Here is a 23122-nt window from a genome sequence, read left to right on the forward strand (position 1 = left end):
TCTGGCTCCCGCTCGGGTAGAGGGACTCAGGGGACCTCGCCCCGGGGCCGAGAGCGCGCGCCCAGGCGGGCCGGGGACAGAGGAAGCGGCGGCTGGGAGGCACTGTCCCCGCCGCGGTCTGCAGCGCACGGAGCTCAGCGGCCCCGGAGCCGCACCTCCCCTCACCGGGACCGAGCGAGGGATGCACGATCGCTGAGCTGGGACTCGCGCCGAGAGGCCGTTCCGTCCCGGGTCTGAGACGCACGCCTTCGCCACCGCCGCCGACACCCCCATTCCGGCGACTCTCGGGGACCGGGGGCGCCGAGCGCGGCCCCGGGCTCAGGACTTGGGCGATTCTCAGACGATGGTTTCCTAAGCACGGCACCACGTCCCCCTTCCCGCCCCCTCGACCGGAGGCTGGGATCCCGCGCAGGGCTCCGTGGGCTCCGTCTCCCCGAGGAGCCTCGGCTGCCGCCGCCCGGGCAGCTCGCACGGCCGCAGGGGCGCAGGGCGATGTGGCCTCCGTCCAGCGCGCCGGCCCCCCCGGAGGATGCCACGGCACCTGGCGGAGTCCCGGCCTAGCATGGCCCGCGCGCTGCCCGACGTCGCCTCCGGCTAGGATGGCCCCTCCGGCCCCGGCCGGCTCCCACCCCACCTCGGCCGAGCCGCTGTCCCGCAGCATCTTCCGGAAGTTCTTGCTGATGCTCTGCTCCTTGCTCACGTCCCTCTACGTCTTCTACTGCCTGGCCGAGCGCTGCCAGACCCTGTCGGGCCCCGTCGTGGGGCGGTCGGGCGGTGGCAAGGAGGCGGGGGCCCCGAGTCGCGGCATCCCGGCGGGAGGCCCGGGGGAGCCGGCGGCGTGGCCCGCGGCCGCGCGAAGGAAGCGCCTCCTGCAAGTGCAGCCGTGGCCGAGGCGCCGGCCGCCCGCGCCGCGGGAAGACGGCGAGGTGGCGGCCTGGGAAGAGGAGCCCCCTGGCCTGGCGGGGAGTCCCGGCGGCTCCGGGGCCGGGAGCAGCGTGGCCGAGACGCCACCGGGGACCCTGGCCCTGCTGCTGGACGAAGGCAGCAAGCAGTTGCCGCAGGCCATCATCATCGGCGTGAAGAAGGGCGGCACGCGGGCGCTGCTCGAGTTCCTGCGCGTGCACCCCGACGTGCGCGCCGTGGGCGCCGAGCCCCACTTCTTCGACCGCAGCTACGATAAGGGCCTCGCCTGGTACCGGTGAGCTGGGGCCGGACAAGGCGGGCAGGCGGGGGCGGCCAGAGCCCGGGGTAGGGGCTCGAGGAGCCTGTGGTGACGCCCACCCAGTTCATCGCCCTCCCCGGTTTCATGCAGAGGGCAGAGGGTCATCGGTAGTTGTCCTTAAGATGAGGGGTCTCCTTCCCCACCCTGCCTTCTCCCGGGGAAGAGGGAGCGGGTGGGAGGGAAATTTTGGCCTTGCAGATTTTTTCTTTAGTTCTTGGAATTCCCTTTTCCCCAAATAGCCAATCTCATCATTTTCTCCTGCTTTGTGAAAGTTTCCCTGTGCGTAGCTAAAGAGAGAGAGAGAGAGAGAAAAAAAAAAAAGAAACATGTTTCTTCCAAGTTAGAAACCTGTTCACCAATTACTAGATACGTGACCTAGTGGATCCCTTTCCCAAGGAAGCCTGTTTTTATTTCTTCTTCATCTTCTGGGCGTTTCCCTGCAGTTAACGCAGCCTTTGCCATCGCCTGTTTATTTATTTACCTTAACTCTTTGCCTAATTGTTCTAGGTAGTAAGTAATATAGACACTGAGTTAAAGTGTCAAGAACTAGACTCTAGGTTTTGGAGAGATATATCTGAGAGCAGCGTGTTTTAAAGAAGGCTTCGTTGGCAATAACTTTTGTTTGGGGCTAGGAATGACTTTGTATAAAATGCTTTCTGTATTTGTAGGGAAGAGAACCTTTTGTCTCTGGACTGGCAGAAAGTTTTCTAAGGATCTCCAAACAATTCCCTTTAAAAATGAGGTAGACAAAATTTTTTGAAAGGATGAAAAGTGGGGAAAAATAGGGATCCTGATTACATTGTGAAAAACCCTCCTAATACAGGGTAGGAAACAAGTCTGATTTAGGTCTTAATCTTAAACTTGGCAGTCTTCTCAAATTCAGACCACCTTTAATAATAGAATAAGCCAAATTCTAATAAATCTTAGTGTCACCTGGATTTTGTTTGCCATAAAATATTGGCCTTTTTTTATTTCCTCTGAGTATATGGAAGAATAGGCCAGAATTTTCCATTTTATAAAGTTTTATCTTGTTCATTAAATTTGCAGTCTCCTTGTTATCTTAACTGAAATGATAGGACAAAAGTTACAATACCATTTAAATATATTTCAAAAGCCCACTCAATTAACCATTCATCCCCAAAAGAGAAATGGATGTGATTTGACAAGTTTATTTACTTGAGGGTCAAGCACAGGAAGCAAATTTACAGTAACCCAACTCATGAGAAAACGTTTGGTCCTAAAAGTCGAACTAGAACATTAAACATGTTTAAAACAGTAACTTTCCATTTGTTGGAGAGGAAAACAAACAACCTTCCCTTACTATAGAATATATATCATTTAAAATCATCAGCCACTTAAAAAATCCCCTTGTGTTTCTGTCATTTACGTTGTATCCTCTGGGAAGTTCTTATAAAAATGACCTGTTGAATCTGGAAACAACAGGTCCTTCTTCTTAGCACAAAGGCAGCTCTGTTTTTTCCATCAAGGACACAAGAAAGAAGTGATTAAAGACCCCTAAAACTCTTATCTATAGCAGTTTGCATTGTATGTGGCCTGGTACAGGGCTATAAGTGAACACATTTCAAGCCGACTGCCCAAAAACATCTAAGACAATGTTGGACTCTGAGGTGCTATTAAATATGGTGAAATATTTAGTACTAAAACCCTTTATTTTCATTTTGCTATATAGCTTTTATTTCCACAAAGTAGGACTGTTTCTTCCTATTCCAGAAATGAGTATTTGGGGGCACAGTATATCCACAGAGCTGGATCTTATTTTCCGTTGACCTTTCTGAGCTTGTGTAAGAGAAGGAAGGTTTCAAGGTAACTAGAAACACAAGTATTTAAAAAAAAAAAAGGAAAGAAAAAAAGAAGAAAAAGTCATGAACTTTTAGGCTGCTGTCTTGTTTGGAAACTGGAGGCATGCTGTAAAGTAAATATCTCCTTGGATTGTTTACTTCGGTAGAGGAGTTTTATAAAGCAATTTATGGTGGTTACAAAAATAACTGCACAGTAGACTTCATGGTTTGGTGAATTTAATTTTCTAAGTGTTGGAGCAGTGTCTTTGTTTTACCATTTGCAATGGTCTTTTATTGAACGCATAAATTTACGTTTAGCTCAATTACATGGAAAACTATTTAAAAAGTCCAACCTATGGGGCCTGGATTATGTGATTATTTAATGAAACTTTGCTACAGTTCTCTTTCGTCTCGGCCCTGAACTTGGAGTTAGACATTTGTGAAAAAGACTGAAGACTTACCTATGACAAAAAATCACACAGAATGCCATTTAACTATTAGGCACGTTTTAGCTGCTTGTGTTTAGCCAGTATTTTAGGTAAAGGGATTCGCTAAGACCTTCTTGAGTCAGCCCAAAAATTGTAATATAGGGTTTCTAACACATTTATGACCAGACACACACACACACACACACACACACACACACACACACACAGAAATAAAACCCTAGTATTTGAACCCTGAAGTGAATTATGGAAGAGAAAAAATTTGTACAATATTTTTTACATGCTCATTGACATGGGAGAATCATAATGTCTAAGCCTTGTTTTTTCGCTCAGTGAAATGTTCGGAAGCACTTTTGCCATAATAGTTTGTTGTGGCAGCGCCCCCTACCGTCCTGACAACGGGACAAATCTGTTGCTGCTGCGAAGTTGGAAGAAAATCTCTTGGAAATTGAGTTTGAGAGTTAAAAACGCCTGTTGTTAGGATGCGTCAATAAATTTCTCTCTCTGGGAAAAAAATTAAAAGTACTTTAAAAACTACATGCCGAGAACAGTGTAATCAATGGTTTCTTCGTTTGGACAAATGTGTAGTAAAGGCCAAGAAAACGAATTTATTTAAAATCTCTAAAAAGGAAATTATTCTTATTGATTTAAAAATGTCCTAATATTACTCTAAAATAAATGAAATAAAGGAACATTTTAATATGCCAGGAAATTTGTTGATGATAATTTAGTACGCTTCAGCGGACTTTTCTGGATATGAAACTCCACTCTGATGGGGTTTAAAAAAACATTCCACATTACTTAATTTAGCTGACATGATATCAGGACAACAAATGTCTGTGGCTTGCGTGTCACAGGAAAGCAATCCTTCACCGTGAGTGGTCTCCATTTCCATGGGATGTGTGGTGGGTTCCTCAAGAAAAGGGGGGAATTATTTCATTACCTTCAGAACTTTGAGATCTTTTCTGGAAGTTAAGACCAAATGCCTCTGCTGTGGTTCAAGAGCAGGTGAACTTGGAATTCTAAAAGAAGCCCCCTCCCCTACTCTGCCTGTATATCTGCACCAACTAGAGGCCATGGTTATTTTTCTCCTAAGACAAAAGATACCTATTTATAAAGTATTTAAAGATATGTGTGTGCTTATATATACTAGTTACATATATATATATATTTATATATGTATATGAATATAACTGTTTGGATTCTGTAACACTTCAGTCTTTTATTTGGGGACAAGACAGTAAGTGTTCATCATCTAATCTCTTGTACTAGCACGTCTCTTTCCTATATTTTGACTCATTTTCTTTAGTGAGACGGGGTGATTTCCCCAGGGAAGAATGTCACTAAACTTATTTTACTCTGTAGCGTCCAGAAAGATCAAAGATTCCTCAGCTTGGAGTTGAGGAGTTGGTCCTTTCCGTGGCTTCATCAGAATGTGAAGTCTTCTGGCCCTTCCTGATCACTGCCTTGTTTATCAAGTCCATGGGAGAGGCGGGCTGAGCGGAGGCACTAACAGTTCCTATCGGGGGCGATCGCATCTCGGAGCAGCTGGGAGCAGCTGCAGAGCACCTCCGTGCGCACTTTCCCACCCTCCTGAGCCACCAGCCCTTCTACATGAAGGGTTGGAAGTGAAATTCGAGCCAAGCGAGTCTGGCCACCCATGCAAGGTCCTGGGGATCGACATCCAGAGGGGCTCTGTGTCCTCAGAGGGAAGCGAAGGACCTTGGAAGGGATAAGAGGTGTTGGGGGGAAATCGGGGAGAAGCAGCTTTGGGCCCTGAGTCTAGGGTACATGTCTGTGTGTGTGTTGGGGGAGGGCCCAATTTCTTTCATGCATTTGCTCCCTGGAGCCCTCAGTGATTGGACACTCTCCATCAACTGAGGGGTTGCAAAGAACCCCTTTGAGAAGCCACATGCTGCCATTTTGTTTGCCCTGGGTTCATCTCCCCAGTAGACCAACCCAGCAAGACAAGTCTAACAGTCTCATTGTGTGTGTGTGTGTGTGTGTGTGTGTGTGGCGCACGAGGTTCATTCATGAACCCCTACACACATGTATGCAAGAGCAGGTACCCAGTAGGTGGGGAAAGTGGTAGAATTGATAACAGAAAAGTTATTTAGTGGTTGGGGAACTTCTGAGCAGCATCAGACACCCAGGTGGAGCAAGGTCTAGGATTATTGAGTCCAGGCATTAAAAACAACAATAGCAAAACCATGTTTGGTATAGCCTGGCATTGGAATACCTTATGTGAGTGATTATTCCCGTGTAGTGATGAGATTTATCATGTGCTGATGTAGTGTGTGAAATGCACAGCCAAGTAGGAGCGAAAACCCTCCACGATATTGTAATCTTCTGCCTTCCTCTTAAAAAAAATCAAGAAACGCTCTGGCCAAAATATTTGTCTCATAGAAATGTCTGTTGATTGGCCCAGAAAGAGTACGTGCCAAATCTGTATTCTGGAGGGGTCATGAGAACAAAATAAGCCTGTGCAATTAATGGCAACAGGGGCTGACCTTACACAGACCAGATGCTCCCATCATAGTAGGAGAGTGTCACAGAGCAAACAAACTGACTTGGTATAAACAACAAAGGCCTGCTATCTCTACGGGATGCATTTGAAGGACTGCACATCACGATTACCATCAGCCACATTGCTGCGCTGGGTTGGGAACTTGATAGATGTAGCGATTTCCCTTGGGGGCATGTCTTCCTCCCCCAAGGAACAGGAACTGGGCTGATAAAGAGCATCCTTTCTCCATGTGCTTCCCAATGATATTAGACTCGAAGCTTTTAGAAAGTTTGTTTTTCCTTAAGTGATGAATCATAATTGTGGAAATGAGGTTTCTTATTAAAACATATGCCTTTGATGTGTAACAGAGGAAATTGCACCTAAGTAATATTTTAGCTCCCTAGTCTTTGCATTTTTAAGAATGTCTTAAAAATGTTTGGAAGCACTTTAAAATCTTTGCTCATTTGATACAGTTTAAAAAATCTATTTGGAGGGGGGAATATTGATATAGTTAATAAATAAACTTATGTGAAATAAACTTATGTGAAAGCAGAATGTAGAAACTGAGGAAATGCTGAGTTCAGAGAATTGAAACATCTTCCCAGCTGCTTGCCTCCAATGATGCAACTCCTGATTTTATATATTACTCATGTGGTCATGACTGTTACGCCTCTAACATTTACATTTATTCTGTGATTCCTTGAAAGCTGGATTCCAGAAGTTCAGATTTGCTCAGTTTCAGAAGCTGTCAGATGGCAGTAAATGTGAAAAAGAAAAGGGGAACTGCTTAATAAGAAGGAAGTTTAGTACTTGCCGTTAGTTTAGTACTTGTGATATTCTCACAAAGGTTAAAAAAAAAAAAAATCCTCTTCCTGGTCTCTTTTGAGAGCAGCCCACTTTGAATGTGACCTTTAGCGCCACCTAGTGGGAGGGAGAGTCAGCAAGGAACTCAAAAGGGTGGACTTTGAAAACCTCATCATGATCAGAGTATATTTGGTCTCACTTAAAAAAAAAAAATCATCCTGGGGAGCACTTACCGCCACTCTGCCTGAGCCGGCTCTTTCAGGCAGGGAGGTTATCCTTTGGAGAGAAATAGAAAAGAGCTGCCTTGACAATAAACCTGAAAAAGAAGAGAGAAGTGATTGGGAGATTTATGTTAGAAATGTGTGTGCCTGAAAGGAACGCCATATGCCCAGATTAGTTTTGTTAGTGTGTTTTGCCTCTGTTTCTGAAAGCCAGCTTCACATGAAAATACTCCCAGATGATTTTATTTCAACATCAGTAATGCAGTCTTATTTCTGTCCCTGTGTTGTACAGGCTCTGGAAGAGGGTCCCAGGGTTCTTAACAGGCAGCACCCAGAAGCCTGTTTAACCCTTAATGCACCTGAGATACACTTTGGGAAGATCCACCACGTGGGATAGTTTTATAGGAAGGTGTTTTCGGAGTTCCAACGGGAGACTGTTTCCTGTGACTTTGGTCCAGGGCCTGGTGAGGGGGGGTGAGCAGGTATGCACTACTATATATAGAATAGATCACCAGCAAGGACCTACTGTAGAGCACAGGGAACTCTACTCAATATTCTGTAATAACCTATAAGGGAGAAGAATCTGAAAAGATTAGATAGATATGTATTTACATCTGAATCACTTTGCTGTACACCCGAAACTAATATAACATTGTAAATCAACTATAATTCAACTTAAAAAAAAATAAGGAAGGGGGAAAGGGGAACATGGGAACGCTACAGTGGAGGAACGTGGCGGACCCCACTGGACCAAGTGCTGAGGGTGACGTTCCCTAGTTGCTGTGTTGAGATCTTGTATCCCCTGGTGTAAGGCAGGGAGGAGGGCTTCACCTGTGGGGTTTTCTTCCCCTAAATCCTTGACCCCCATCTAATCATGAGAAAACGTTAGACCAGCATGAATGGATGGTACAGCCGCAGAATACCTGACCAGCGTTCTTCACAAATGGCGAGATCATGAATAACAAAATAAGACCGATAAACTGTCTCAAAAGAGACTAATTGCTAATGCATAAATACAGTCTGGTACCGTCGACTGGATCCTGGAATAGAAAAAGGGCATTGGTGGAAAACTGAGGAAATGTGACTGATGTGTGTGGTTTAGTTCACGGTGTCATACCAAGGTTGATTTCTTGGTTTTGATCCTTTACCAGGGTTATGAAAGATGACAACCTCAGGGGAAACTGTCTGGCTGAAAGGGTCTCTGAGATTTTTCTGTACTGCTTTTTTGTTTTGTTTTTTTTTTTTACAGTTTTGTTGTCTAGAATGATTCCAAAACCAAAGGGAAAAGAACACCATTAACAAAGAAGGCAGAGGGTGTGAGGGGTCATCCTGAAACACTCCACCAAGCCAGCCCTTCACTCCTCTCCTCCCCGAGGCCCCCAGCACCAGCCTGCTAGCTCCCTCCACGCCAGCACCTGTTGCTCCAGGCATGCTGATCTTTCCCTCAGCTTATTTCATAATAAAATTGGCTCAGGGCCCCCTCCTACTCTCATGTCTCTGAAACACGGACAGAGACTGTTTTGTCTTTCTTTCTCTTCTTTATGGTTGGCAAGTGTCAAGTCAAGAAGGTATAAAAAGTCACCCAGCCCTGACTGAATCCCTTTCTGCCTGGAGAGCAAAAACTTTGATGTCGGTGGCAAGTTTTTGAGAACACAAAGAACTGAAGTAGGGGTCAGAGGAAAATCTGATGTGGGCATCTGGCTTTTTTGCCTCCAATGTAGGAGGGGCAGTTGTCAGGACTGGGGAAGCTGGTGATGTGGTGACGAGATGGGGCCGTGCCTGGGGACACTCCTTACAGCTAAGATGACAGCACAGTCTGGATTTTCTGGGTCAGCTTAAATGTTCTATCTGCTTACTTGCCCTTGTGCTTTAACCTTTGGTTTAGACCCTGGCTTATGGGATCTGCCACAGGAGCAAAGCAGACCTGGAGCAATCACAGGGTTGAAGGAGAGGGTGGAAGGGAGAAAATCCAACTTCCAGAGCACTGGAGGACAGGACCTGGGCATCCTGGTGGTTCTTCCTGCTGGAACAGCTAAGCCTGGGATGCCAGCATTATCAGACTCAAAGTTCCTGTCCAGGTAGCGTGCTGGCATTTTCTGCTTCTGTTGTGCATCAGAGGCTCAGGTTTAATAGAGTAATGACAATCTGCCTCAAAACATTTCCTTTGATATTTTAACAACTGTCAAAATTAAAATCACATTTTCACTTAGGCAAAATGAAACAACACCTGGTACATCTTGAGACTCAGAGAAGATAACAGTATTTCCTCTTAATCGTTGGCTCACTTACCATGGTTGCATCTGTTTTATGAACCTGTATCGTGCAAAGGACAGGCTACTAAATGCTTATGTAGATAAAAATAATTCTGTGATTTAATGCCATTCTGGGCTTATTGTTTGACATTTTCCCATCTTAGTTGGTATAATGCTTTTCTTCATGCATGTTGAAACTTTTTAAAAATAGCAAAATATTTGAACCCTGCAAAGTACATTTGACGAAATCTGTCATTTTAGTTTCTATTTCATTTATTTTCACTCTGATTTTCGTTATTGCTTTCCTTCTTCTAACTGTGGGCTTAGATTGCTCTTCTTTTTCTGGTTCCTTAAGGGGTAAAGTTAGGTTGCTTATTTGAGATTTTCTTTTTCCTTAATGTAGGCATTTGTCACTATGAACCTCCCTCTTAGAACTGCTTTTGCTGCATCCCATAAGTTTTGGTGTGTTCGGATTCCATTTTCATTTGTCTCAAGATATTTTCTGATTTACTTTTTGATTTCTTCTTTGGCTCATTGGTTTTAAGTAGGATGTTGTTCAACATCCACACATTTGTGAATTTTCCAGTTTTCTGCTTGTTACTGATTTCAGGCTTCATACCATTGTGTTCAGAAAAGATACTTGATATGATCTCAATCTTCTTAAATGTGTTAAGACTAGATTTGTGGTCAAGCATACGATCCACCCTGGAGAACGTTCTGTGTGCATCCTGCTGCTGTTGTATGGAATGTTCTGTATATGTCTGTTAGGTCTATCCAGTCTAACACATAGTTCAAATCCAATGTTTCCTTACTAATTTTCTGTCTGAATGATCTATCTATCATTTTAGATGTAAGGTAATAATAGCTGCATTTGTTGAGCCCACACTGGATGTTGCTAGATTTTACTGCATGACCTGCTGCATGTAGTCTGGATATTTTATTAATAAGACTAATATCATTAGGTAGGTCCTATCATTTACTGCCTTTTATAGCTCAAGAAACTGAGGCTCAAAAAGATGAAGTAACTTGCCCAGGGTCATATAGTCAAGTAAATAGTAGAACTAGTGCTGAACCCAAGTCCACCCACCTTATGCCAATGCTTCACCGCTGGGAAGCATCATGTTCTCAGATGGAATTGCCCGTGTGTGGTTCCTGCCTAGATATCCAGCCATCAGTGGCTCAACGATGGTAGGGATTGAATGCCTGTCCCATGTGATAGAAGGACTTGGACATGTTTGGTTCTGGGCCTTAGACCTTTAGTTAAAAACTAGGCAGCATATCAACATAGGGTTGACAAAGTGAATTTTTAAGTCTTTAAATATCCTTGTGAGTCTATTGGCCTATCTGGAATAACTAAAACCACCTCTACTTTTTGTGTAATTCTTTTTTTTTTTAAGAAATAATATAATCTGATCACAGAGCTCATCTTATTGATCATATCAGAAATCCTGAGCCATTCAATTGATTTTTCACCCACCCATTGAAAAATAATCACCCTGAAAAAAACCTCTTTGTTTAGTGGTCCAAATGAGCAAGTTTCCTTCTTCTAAATGGCTGCATGGGGAAGCCAAAATATTGTCAGAGATATATGAGAAGGTGGCTGGCTGCTCCTGGAAGTGGGACAAGGCGAGTTGGTGGTTGTACCCATTCCCTGGTGTCTTCAACTTTGTAGGAAACCCCCAACCAGCCATGGCTGAGTCATGCCAAAGTCCATGGCTGAGTCACTGCCAAAGTCCATCTTTCTCACTCTTTTCTGTATTTGCCCTTTATTTTTTAGCTTTTTATTTTATATTGGAGTATAGCCAATTAACAATGTTGTAATAGTTTCAGGTACACAGCAAAGTGACTCAGTCATCCATATACATGTACTTGCACTTTCTGATTGACACTTTTTATTCTTTAGAAATGTTAATATTCCCAATCAGGCCATAGCCCAATTTTTACCCCCAAGCACTCTTCTATCTTCATTATTATTGTTATTAATAATTTTTATCTAATTATCCTGCCAGCTGGTCATTAATAGTGCCAAGCTCTTTACTGTAGTGATCGGATCATTGCCAAATAAGGCATGGTTGTTGATTTGAACTTTTCTGGCTCTAACCAGACAGAATCATAAACCGTAAAGGAAGTTGGAATTAGAAAGTATCTCAGAGATTGTCTTCTGCCTATGAGAAAACAGGGTGCGTTGCCCAAGGTTAAGCTAAAAGACAAGAGCTTAGAGCTTCCATTTTTCAGGGTAAAATTCTGGAGACTACAAGTGGGAAACCATTGCATGCTCTGAATTACATAAATATCATTTTGGAGGATTTGTATCGATGGCAAAATTATTCCAGAGAATGGAACAATTGATAGCATTATTCTTTCTCCTCCCAGAACTGGCAAATTAAAGTATTGAATTGAATTTAGTCAGTGATCAATTCATCTTTACATTTGTGGTTTTCATCTCAGATGTTTTCCCCAGTATTTTGATGCTTATGGATTTTGGAACCCAGCTAGCATGATTGGCCTGTGGATCCTTGTAAGTAATTTGTGTTTTATGGTTGTTACCTGCTTGTAAAAGATTAGTGGGAGAAATCCAACTACAGACAGAAAAAAAGTTTGCTTTTTCTCTCTCTCGAGCGTTCAGAGTAGGAAGTAATCAATCAAATTATGGGAATAAAATTCCTTTTCCCTTTTTCAGAGTTCTTACTTGGATTAGAGCTCTCCTTTCAATAGGAAATATCAAAGTTGCCAGGCTGGTTTGAATGACAAATTCAAAAGTGGTGTGTTTGTTACGGTCGTAAATCTTTGCAGATTCTCCTTAAGCTCAGGTATTTAAAAAGGGAACTGAATTAAGCCGAAACGAAAGTTACATTCCCAGAGCTAACTGCGCCCCTGGTCACCTTTCTTAACTGAAGCCATGTTTGCTTGCAATCGATGTTTGAAAAGTTCTGGTGGTAAGAAAAGGCTGCAGTGATGAAGTGATTTCGTTTTACAAACAAAGCTTTTGAGTAAACAAAAACTGGCATCTGGGTTTTTTCTTAATTTTCTGGTGGACTTTAATTATTGTAGTTTCTTTCATCAGATGTTGTGGGTTTTTCTTAAAGAAATAAAGGCCGCTTGTTTTTCTTTCTAATGAGACCTTTCTCTTTCTTCTTGGTGTAGGAGGACTTGAGATTACAACAGTATCTGTTAAAAAAGGCTTTCCCCAAAGCCAGAGGGTCTACTAGAATGCCCTGCTAGGGTTTAATGATGGAAAGAAAACACATTGGATCTGTTTTATATTTATATGGGGGGGAGAGTTCATGGGGAGCTAATGCTTGCGATGAAAATTCTTGGGATTTTCAGGTGCATTTGCCCTGTGGCAGAGGGTGGCAAGTTGGAAGCAGACATTGGAGAAACCACTTCTCAGCTCCAGCTGACAGTTACCAAGAAAGAAAGTAGACTCATGATTGCCCTGCCCTCTGATTTTTCTAAAGAATCTTGGGATACTGATTTTTTAAAAAACATATTGAGAAATAATTAACATATTAAAAACCAAAACTAACACAAACCAAAATTCTGCATAGAGGGAGTAAATCAATTTCATCTGGAGGAGAGGGGCTGCTAGTTTATAACCTTTGGCTTATAGTGAAGATCAGAGTTAGCAACAAAAAGCTGGTGTGTATTAAGAGTTTTTCAAACTGTGAATCCCAAGACATTAGTGTATAATAAAACCAATTATTATTTTTTTAATGGAAGGGGCTATAACAGGATAAAATAAGAGAGTGGATCCCAGGTAGTAAGCCGGGCAAATATTATCTTGACAGGCTTGGTTCAGGTATGTACATACATAAATAGATCAGTGTGTGCTGAAAGATTGGATGTAAACGTAATTATTATTAGTGGATTTCAATAGGAAAAAGTTTGAAAAGCACTGGCCAGTATGAACAGAAGTCCTGTGTGAAGAGACTAAAGTGAACATGCTTCAGGGTCCCTCGAGAAACTAACCTTCGTCTTTTTCAACTTTGTATCTCTGGGCCCTGGAACTGTACCTGTCACAGAAGAGATTCACTCTTTGTTTAATAAAAAAAGATGATGCCTTAGGCCATGGCTCAGTGATTTTTTTTCTGGAAAGGGCCAATAGTAAATGTTTTAGGTTTCCTGGGTCATATGGTCTCCGTCACAACTATTCAACTCTGCTTTTTAGCAGGAAAGCAGCCTTAGACAATATGTAAATGAATGGGTGTGGCTATGTTCCAATAAAACGTTATTGACCAAAACAGGCCTTTGGCTCACTGGCCTGGTTTGCAGACTTCTAGGATAGGCTAAAAGCTTCAAATATGTCCCTGGACCTTCCCTTACTTTACTTAGCATGTGAGTATCCACCATGAACATTCATGGGAGGTGCTGAGGGTGTAGCTGAGGGACCCCCTATGCGAGGTGCCGCTCAGAAATAACAGCTCCTCGAGACTGGATGAGGCTAGAAGTGTCCATCCCAGGCAGTGACCAGTGGAAACTTTTTGAAATATGCAGACTTGTTCAGCATGGTGGCATTCCATGTAAAGGTGATTCATATGCTCAATGACAAATGTTCTACTTTGGAAGAGACATCATATAAACACAAATCGGCAGTCTTTGGTCATTTTTTAAAAAAAGCTTAATAATGCCTTTTGCTGTTTCCTTGACTTTGTCTTGAGTAGCTGTTTAATTTACATAGATCTTCCCCTGCTTCTCTATTCTTCCGTCTGTCTTCTGGATGCCTGGGCATCCTGTGATGGGGTCACCTGACCTCTGTCCTGAGAAGCAATCCCACCCAGCAGTTTCAGTCAGCAGTCTGAGTTTGTAGGTGAAGAGTGAGGCATCACGTTGGGATCAAAGTGTCAGAAAAGATTTTTGAGACCATTCAATAACATGTTTAGGGAGTTTGGACTTCATTCTAGATCAGCGTTGTCCAACAGAAATGTAACGGGAACCGCATATGTCCTTTTAAATGTTCTGGTAGCTTCTTTAAAAAGTAGGAATGAAGAGGCAATGTTCATTCTAATAATATTTTGATTGAAGCCAAGTTGTCTGAAATATTATAATTTCAATATGTAATCAACAATAAAACATTATCAACGAGACATTTTGCATTTTTTGTACAAAATCTTCCAAATCTCATATGCATTTTATTTTATTTTATTTTTTAACACTTTATTTTATTTTATTTTTATTTTTTGGCCGTGCCACACTGCATGTGGGATCTTAGTTCCCTGACCAGGGTTCGAACCTGTGCCCCCTGCCTTGGAAGCACGGAGTCTTAATCACCAGTCCCTCATATGCATTTTATGCTTGCGGCATTTCTCAATTCCGACTACCCACATTTCGAGTATTCAGTAGCTCCCTGAGGCCAGTGGCTACCATATTGGGTAGTTACGGCTCTTGAGGCAAGGCCAGGGGAGGGGTTTTGAAGGCTTTCCATAGAGAGCTGATTCCGTAGACGTCCTCTGGTTCTGCCCAGGAAACCCAGTCCGAGGTGGCATGGGAAGGGCGGGGGATGCACACCAAGCCCCTGGTTGTTGAGTCTCAAGGACAGAGATGGAGGCTTGAACTAGAACAGGGCCATGGCCATGGGAAGTGGTAGGAAGGAGATTTTGCTGGACGTTTTGGTGGAAGGAATCATAAAACTTTGTGTGGGATGCTAACGAGGAGGAAGGGGAGAAACTGGAGAATACTGGAGGATTTCTAGCTCAGGGATAGTTATGATTGACTGTGACTGTCATAGGGAGGGACACAGAGGAATTAACAGGTACCAAGGGGAACAGGCAACTTTGTTTTAGGCACATGAAGTGGATGGAGCCTCAAGGTGGGCTGGAGCACACAAATAAGGTCAGGCTTGGGGCCACCGTAGGCCTGATGGCTGAGGCCGTGCCAGCCGTCACTGTAGCCGAGATATGAAACTGTGGAACAGAAACACAGGGGAGGGAGGGAAGAGCAGGAACAGGAAAACATGGTTATATTCTTGCCCCAAAGAAGGACCGTTTCTACAGTTTATGCCGTGCACGCACAAGTGTTTAGAGGGAAAGGTACTGATGTCTAGAATTTGGTTTGAAACACATTCAAAAGGATGAGATGAATTGATGGATGGGTAGAGGGTTGTGTAGATATGTGATAATAAAAGTGCAGAAAAATCCCTATTTAGAGTCTAGTTTGTGGGTAGATGGGTGTTTGGTTGTACAGTTCTTACCAATTTTTGCTACATTTAAAATTTTCATAAGAAAATGTTGGCAGTAGCAGGGAAGAGATGTTTTCAAGGTCAGTGGTATGAAATGCTACAGAAGGTGTGAATAGAGGTCCAAGACCAAAGAATGTTTGTCTCGTCAACTAGGAAGTTATTGGTGACCCTGAGACCAGGTGGGCTATGGCGTGTGACAAAAGCCAGCGGGCAGTGTGTTGTTGGGTAAAAGAAAATTACTCAGAAGAGGCAGAGAGTGTGATGAACTTCATCCATGTGTCTGCCTGATCTTTGCTGTCTCCCTCTTTTTCCTGGATTGAGTTGGCCAGTGGGGTCCTCCTACTTGCTTTATGAACATTATGGCTGGTCATCCACGTAAATAAAACTTCCCTATATAGAAAGGAGGTTTTTACAATGTGTTTAGTATGTTTCTGTCCTGGTTACTGCATTTGTGTGTCCTGTTTTCTGCATGGATGTTGTTACTTAGGTCTGGTGGCTTGATCAGCAGTTTCTTTATCACAAGGTTTTAGGAAGCCTTTTCTTTTTTAATTGCAGACTGTGCTCTTTGGATGGATGCTTAAGACTTCCTGCATTAGTTACTGAACACAAGTAGCATCTGATAGACCTGTTTAAGTTTCTTGAACATTCTGGTAAAAGTGTAGTGGCTAATTTTCAAGGCAGTGCTATACCAGCCTATTCTAAACTCCATTGCAAGGCTGGGCAGCAAAAGAAACTTGCTTTAAGAATCTCTGTCTTTTTGAAAACTCACTTGAAAATTCCCTGAAAGAATGAGGACTTCTGAATGCTTTGTGTTTTCTCTCACCAACACTGAAGTTTAAAGTTTCAACCATGGATATTCTTTCACTGGTGACATCTTTTTTTTTTTAAGATTTATTTTTATTTATTTATTTATTTATTGAGGTTGCACTGGGTCTTAGTTGCGGCACGAGAGCTCTTAGTTGCGGCACGTGTGCAGGATCTTGTTAGTTCCCTGACCGGGGATCGAACCTGGGCCCCTGCATTGGGATTGCGGAGTCCCACCCACTGGACCACCAGGGAAGTCCCTGTTGGTGACATCTTATTTTTCTCTAGGAATACCAAATAGAAGACATTCTTTGTAATGCTTCTAATATTTTCCTTTCTCTTCCCCGGAAATTTTGCTGCTGATGAGAAAGCATTTAAAAAAAAAAAAAAAAGGAAAAAAGAAAAACCTGAGAAAACCAAACCAACTTACTCCTACTGACTGACTCACAGATCTACTGCTTATGGGAAAAAAAATTGTTTTTGTAGTGTTTGTTTCTCATTTAAGTCAATGGCAGTCATTTCTTTCTGACTCATAGAGGCTCTTAGGGAAAGGACGTGAAGGACATTTCAAGTTGAAAATTGCTTAAAATAAGGGGACTCGCGTAATCTAAAGTTCAGAAACTGTTTTCATGGCATCTCTCTAGGTTTAGTCTTGGAGTATTGCAAATAATTCATCTGTTTCACCATGATGGTCCTTTCTAGTCCACTCAGAAATTGAGGGTGGACCTTTAAACAGCGTGGTGAGAGGTCAGCGTGGTGGTGAGATTTGGGAAGGGGGGGTGAGACGACCAGAGGACCGAGGAACTCAGAAGCTCGAGGGCTTACGTGTAAATAAATGACTGCATGAAATCTTCACTCATCTAATATCCTGATTAAAATGAAGCAGGCCACCGTGTCGCCCTTTGCATTTGTGTGACAGAACTGGAGAACTTCTCATTGCGTGGCCAGAGGGCTGCATAATTGCAGCAGTGGAGAAGGTAGAAAACTAGAAGGGGAAAAGAAAGAGAAGCACTGCTGAGCTAAGGCTTCAGAGGCCACCAGTAAAGGGGCCCAGAGACCCACGAGGAGGGGCGTGGAGTGGGAAAGCGGGTTCAGACCTGGCTCAGATCTGGAACCCTTGATGTTTTCGGTAGATACCTCTGGGGACTTTTGTGAGTCCTGAAATTCTCAGATGTGGAAATGTTCGCACCTGCCCCTCCTTGTGTGTCTCCCTGTCTGCAAGCCTTCCTGTGGCCATCAGTTTCCAGTAAAGGTCCTCATTATTCTGTCCACTTGATCTTTCTCGAAAAGGAGCATCTCCCCACATTGGTGGAGACTGAACGGGCTATGTGCCTTCACAGGAATTCACATCGTCTGCGTCTGCAAAATTAACACGTGTCTGAACCTCGTGAACTGTGCAGTCTGCTTACATAGCATCAGTGTGTCTGCTGGGGGTTACTATCTACGACAGACAAAGAGGATTTCAGAAAAATATGACAGTATTTCAAATATGGTTTCTTTAATAGATTATCGATTTCTTGGGGAGAGGAAACAGGAAAATCATGAGTCACCTGATACAATGTATGAACAGGGGTATGCAGATGTAAAAGGTGATTATTATGAAATACTTGGAAATCTGTTGGACATGAGATGTCTCATTCCATGGCCAATCCCCTGATTGTTCATCAAACTATGTCAAGGGATAGATTATATATATATGTTTTTAATTTTTTTATTGACATATAGTTGATTTACAATGTTGTGTTAGTTTCTACTGCACAGCACAGTGACTCAGTTATACATATGTATACACTCTTTCCTATTCTTTTCCATTTATCCGAGGACATTGAATCTAGTTCCCTGTGCTCTACAGCAGGACCTCGTTGTGTATCCTTTCAAATAGATTATATTTTGACTCTCTTCTTTCAGGCATTGTTTCCCCTTCCTTCATAAAAGAAAGCAAATAAATAATAGTTTATTTAAACAGCTCTGTTAGTACATTGGCTTGAACATGGGACGTATGTGTACCTATTGTCATAATCTGCAGCACAGTTTTAAAGGTTTGGGTGAAATCGTTGCCCTTCAAAACAGTAAGTTCTTGAAATTGCATAATAACTAAATATGTAAACAATTTCAGTGTATTGATTTGGGCCTCTGGCTTCTGAGGGCCTCTTATCAGAATTTGGTCGCATGCTAGCTCCGTTTTGAAAGCATGGGCAAAATCATTTTCCTTAAATAAAGAAAATTCTTTTCCTTACTCCCAAGGCCTTAAAAATCTGAACTGTTGAACCCAGCTTTGAGTAATGATGTACTATACTTTGCCAAATGAGTCGTTTCCCCTTTTATCACATCCATCAGAAAAAGGAAGTGTTCTGTTGGACAAACTGTGTCCCAGGAAAGGCTTTTTTGTGCGTGTGTTTGTTTGCTTAAGTCAAGGTAAGTTTAAAATCAGAGGAAAATTTCATATTGTTCTCAGGTGATATTTACAAGTTTGAGTCTGTGGGTTGTATTCTGTCGGCACAGAAATGCTAAGACAGTAGTTAAAGGAAAGAGGAATCTGTAATCAAAGGAAAGTAATGTAGACTGTTTAATAGTGCATGTTCATATAAAAATGATGGAAATAAGACAGATTTGCAGTTTTTTTTAGACACAGCCACAACAAAATATAAAATGTATCATAAACAGTTTTTGAAAATTTGAAATATTTAGGCTCAGAACAGTGTGACCGAATTTACTTTTATGATACTCAATTCCTGTTTGAGTTTCACGGACTTTGTACTAAATCTCAATTCTCTCGGAACTGAACTTGTTTGTTCTCACCCCCAAATAAATTATCTAATTATTAAGAAATAAGTACACTATCATAAAATCTCATTATTAGCATTAGAAATGACCTCCAGGTCATCTAGCCCAATACTTAGCTGACAGACCAAAGTATATTAAATGAGTTCCGTAGCTGCTCTAGTCAACAAATAATCTTCTGATATGTCTTCAAACACCGATATAACCTGACTTATTTGAAGGGTAAACTATTTAGTCAGTTCTTGGCTTCTTTTGCCTACTGTTGCCAAGCAGAATCTCATCTATTTATTCTTTATTCATGTGACTAGTTGTTTGGAGAGAGTGCAGAGGGTGTAGACCGCTTTAGAAAGAGGGTTTTAGTAGCTCATATTCACGTTTATTTATTTATTAGAAAGGTAATACAGCAGTTCTGCTAGAGTGATTGTTTCGAACACGTTGAGTTTATTCCAGTGGAATTCATAGTTTAGGAAACCGTTTGCCTATACTGCCAATTTTAGATTTGTACATTTGTAGCCCGTGTACATTTTCATCAGCAAGAAACACTAGGTGAATGCAGAAAACTGCACTCAGCTGAAGTGAGTCGTGTAAGAACACACACACACACACGTGCACACATTAGCACACATGTGCCTCAACTGTCCACCAGCCACCTCAGCTCAGAGCCAGTTCTGAGTTACATTCATCTACATCTGGTGAACAGCTTTCCGTCCCATTTTTGATAACCTGCTTTCAACCACTTCGCAATAACTCCCAAGCTGCAACCCTCCCAATGCGCAATTCCACTAGAAAACTTTAGGGCTTTTTCAAGGTCAAGTGTCATATTTATTGTACTGTTTATGAATCAATCGCTTAACCAGTTAAAGTGTGAAAACTGGGCTACCGTTATTATTAGGTTCCTACCTTTCAAAAAATGTGCCACTGATAAATTTTGAGAGTATTGTACCTTAAGTCCATTTTCCCCGTAAGCTCTGTGGTTTTTATTGTGTGATTTTAGGTAGTGGAGGGATTTTAGGAATGCACGTGTTGGAGTTCTAGCACAGCTGACTGGATACCATTACAGAAAATGCAGCAAATGCAGTACAGACAAGCCTTGTAACCAATGTGATGTATTTCCTCTCAGGCATTTTACTATGTGTCACATATTTTTTAAATTTGTTAATGTAATTAAGCTCAGGGCATATGCACAATTTGTTAGAAATTTTATCATTTAGGAGTGTCATATAAATATTTTCTAACTATATTGTTAGACCTTTTATAAATATTGTAATGACTTCTAAATCCCCTTTTAAGAATGTATCATAATTTACTTAAGGCCTTTACCAAAGGCCTTTAGGCATTTTTTAATTTGGGGCTCTTATACACAGTACTTTGATGGATATCTTTGTAACGCTTTTTGTTATATTGAATACAAGTTGTTTAGAATGACCTGCCAGAAATAGAATCGTAAGGTCAAAGGCTGTGAATATTTGATACATATTGCTGAATTGATTTCCAAAAGGATTGTGTGAATTTATACTCGCAGCAGTGTTGTACAGGTAGAAATGTGATCAAGTTTCTGTTTCTGGGATTCTAAAACAACAGAGAGACAATTTCATTTGAATGGGAAAACATGAGCCCTGTATCCGCAGAATCAGCTGCTCAGCTGCTCACACGTCACCTCTGCTGGCTCTTGCCTTGTCCTTAGCATCCTGGCTTCTTTTAAACCTCCTTCTAAAATGTCCAAATGTGTTGGTTTTCTAATCCTTTCAAGGAATGTCCACAATACAAAGGTCCAACTGTCCATCTCCTAGGAAGGAAAGTGTCACAGTGTGATCTGAAAACTGGAGACGTACTCCTGAACCCGCCAGGTGATGACTTGATTTGGGACAAGTCTGTTCCCCTTGGTAGGACCTCAGTTTTGTTTTCTTAAAAACTGGGTTTGACTCAGTGTTTTCTGAACATATTTGGTCATCTTTAGAGATGTGTTCTCAAGGAATCGTAGAGGTAAGAAAGACACGGTGAGGGGGTGAGGTGAAGAGAGATGAAGGCAGGTGAAAAAAATCTATTCAGCAGCATTCTGTTACTTAGGAGAACACTAATTTTCAAAACAGCATTTTGTTATGAAATATTTCAGTATATAGTAAAGTTAAAAGACTTTTGCAGTAAACACCCATCTACTCACTACCTAGAGTCTATTCTTAGAATTTTATTGTGCTTGTTTTATCACATATTTTTCCATCAATGTGTCCTCTGTGCACTGTGGATTCTCTTTTGTTTGTACGGTCCCTTAGGGCATGGTGACTCTCCTCAGACACCACAGGGCCCTGGGAAAGTTGGGGTAAGTTGCCAGTTAGTCACTGAGACCACTGGAGTTGGCAGATTCATACCCAGCGCCATCTTGGATGTCCTCTGAGGGAGAGTTTCTTCCTGCAGTTTCACAGAAAAGAGCTTTTGCTAAAATGATGCGTCAACTGCACAATATAAAATATAAGAATAAGGAGACTGAATATAAAAAAGCGCAGGATCTGTAGATCCAAATGAGCAAAGTTCATCAAAGCAGTCTCCAGTGGAGGCTATGTACCTCCTCCAGTGTCGCCGTCACCCGGAGTACTTGGGGGCATTTTTTCGTTTGGAATTCCTCTCAGGATGCTACAGCTCCTAAGACAACTGGCTTTCTTGCTCGGAGCAGACACACGCAGGTTAGACTAGTGATGCTACTCCTCCAAGCCACCCTTCACCCCCCTTTCTCCCTTTAATCCCAGCTGTGGCTACTGTTCTCAGCACCCATGAGCTTGTGCGGGCTGAAGTCACAAACCTGAGTTCCCTGTGTTTGCAGACATCTAAGGAGAGAGCTTTCGTGACAACAAGCTTCTCTTGTCTCTCTGTGATGCTGAGCAACTCGCCACCAAATAAATGCCTGTGCTTGTTTCTTTCTCTGTAACATAGGGCCAAGAATTTTTACCAGGCTCAAGTTAGAGGGTTGTTGTGATAAAAAAAAAAAATGAGATACTTAGGAACCCCAAACTCCTGTAAATACATGGGGTAAAATGATTTTAAATATCATTTTACGATATTGAAATAAAAGTCATAAGGAAAAAAAGACTGAAAGGAGATACAGTAAAATGCTAGCATGCTAGAATTAAGGACCAGTGATGATTTCCTCTTCCTGTTTCCAAAGTTGTTTATACGGTGATACTCCCTTTATCATGAAAAAGTGTATTAGGACTAAGCATCTGTTGTTCTCATCATTTTAGGACAAAAAGCAAGAAATGATTTTTGTAGTAGATCGTGGAAGAAGGAAGCAATCAGTCATTTGGGGGAGAAACTGAAATATCACAGAAATGAACCTTCTTTGCCTACTAGTAGTACTGACTGCTGATTTACACCTTCTGTAGCCTAAGAACATTTGTTTACTTTGCATCCCTTGGTAACAGCTGGAGTCTCACAAATGTGTGGAGAATATTTGACTGTCAATAATTCTAGAAGATTTTATCACTTGGAGCTCTGAGAAGACTTTGAGAGGTTAGATTAACCGTTGGCTAACCTGCTAACTCCTGTCTTCCGCACTGTGCCACTTTCCAAGCGGGATTAGTGGCACCCAGAATAGAATTCCCAGGGCCCAGCTTCCGTCAGCAGGAAGGTGGGAGGAGCGAGGGATGGCTCAAGACCCATTTTAGGTTTTTAAGCAGAGAATGCGAAAACCAGCGAGGTTGCAAGGGCAGGCGTCCTTGAAGTTCTTGGGTGTGCTCTTCAGAAGTTCTGTTTTGCCCTTTTCTTCCTCCCACTGTCTTTCCCAAGGGAAAGGGATTTACATCAGAATTTTACTTCCAGTCTAGTTTCCTACATTAAAATTTCAGAAGTTGCTAGTTGTGAGAAATGGACATCTTAAAAATCATGGCTGGTTGTACAGAGAAAGAGGAACCAGAAGAGCTGGCAGGACGCAGCCTGGGAACAGGAGTGATGACTCATCAAGTTCATTCTTGGGTCCTCTGTGAGCATCAGGCTTTGGGCAGGTGATGCATTTCAGGGTCGTCTCCTTCGGAGGGCTCCTGTGCTGTATGCATCTGCCGTGTGTTCCTGCAATGCACAGAGATGCTGTACGCTTAGCCTCTCCGCTCATGAGATGTGGGACT

The 23122-nt window shown here is 42.4% G+C and overlaps 1 protein-coding gene across 1 annotated transcript in view; it reads left to right on the forward strand.

Moving 5' to 3' along the window:
* The first annotated feature begins 544 nt into the window (after positions 1–544).
* The window catches only part of HS3ST3A1 (heparan sulfate-glucosamine 3-sulfotransferase 3A1), a 79216-nt gene continuing 56638 nt past the window's right edge, over positions 545–23122 (forward strand). Inside the window, exon 1 of the mRNA XM_082604888.1 lies at positions 545–1198. Within this exon, the coding sequence (XP_082461014.1) occupies positions 600–1198 (599 nt within the window). The 5' untranslated portion in view covers positions 545–599. The remainder of the gene's footprint in view (positions 1199–23122) is intronic.

This window comes from Mesoplodon mirus, assembly GCF_964341445.2.
Source record: "Mesoplodon mirus genome assembly, chromosome: 18".
NCBI classification, from domain to species: Eukaryota; Metazoa; Chordata; class Mammalia; order Artiodactyla; family Ziphiidae; genus Mesoplodon; species Mesoplodon mirus.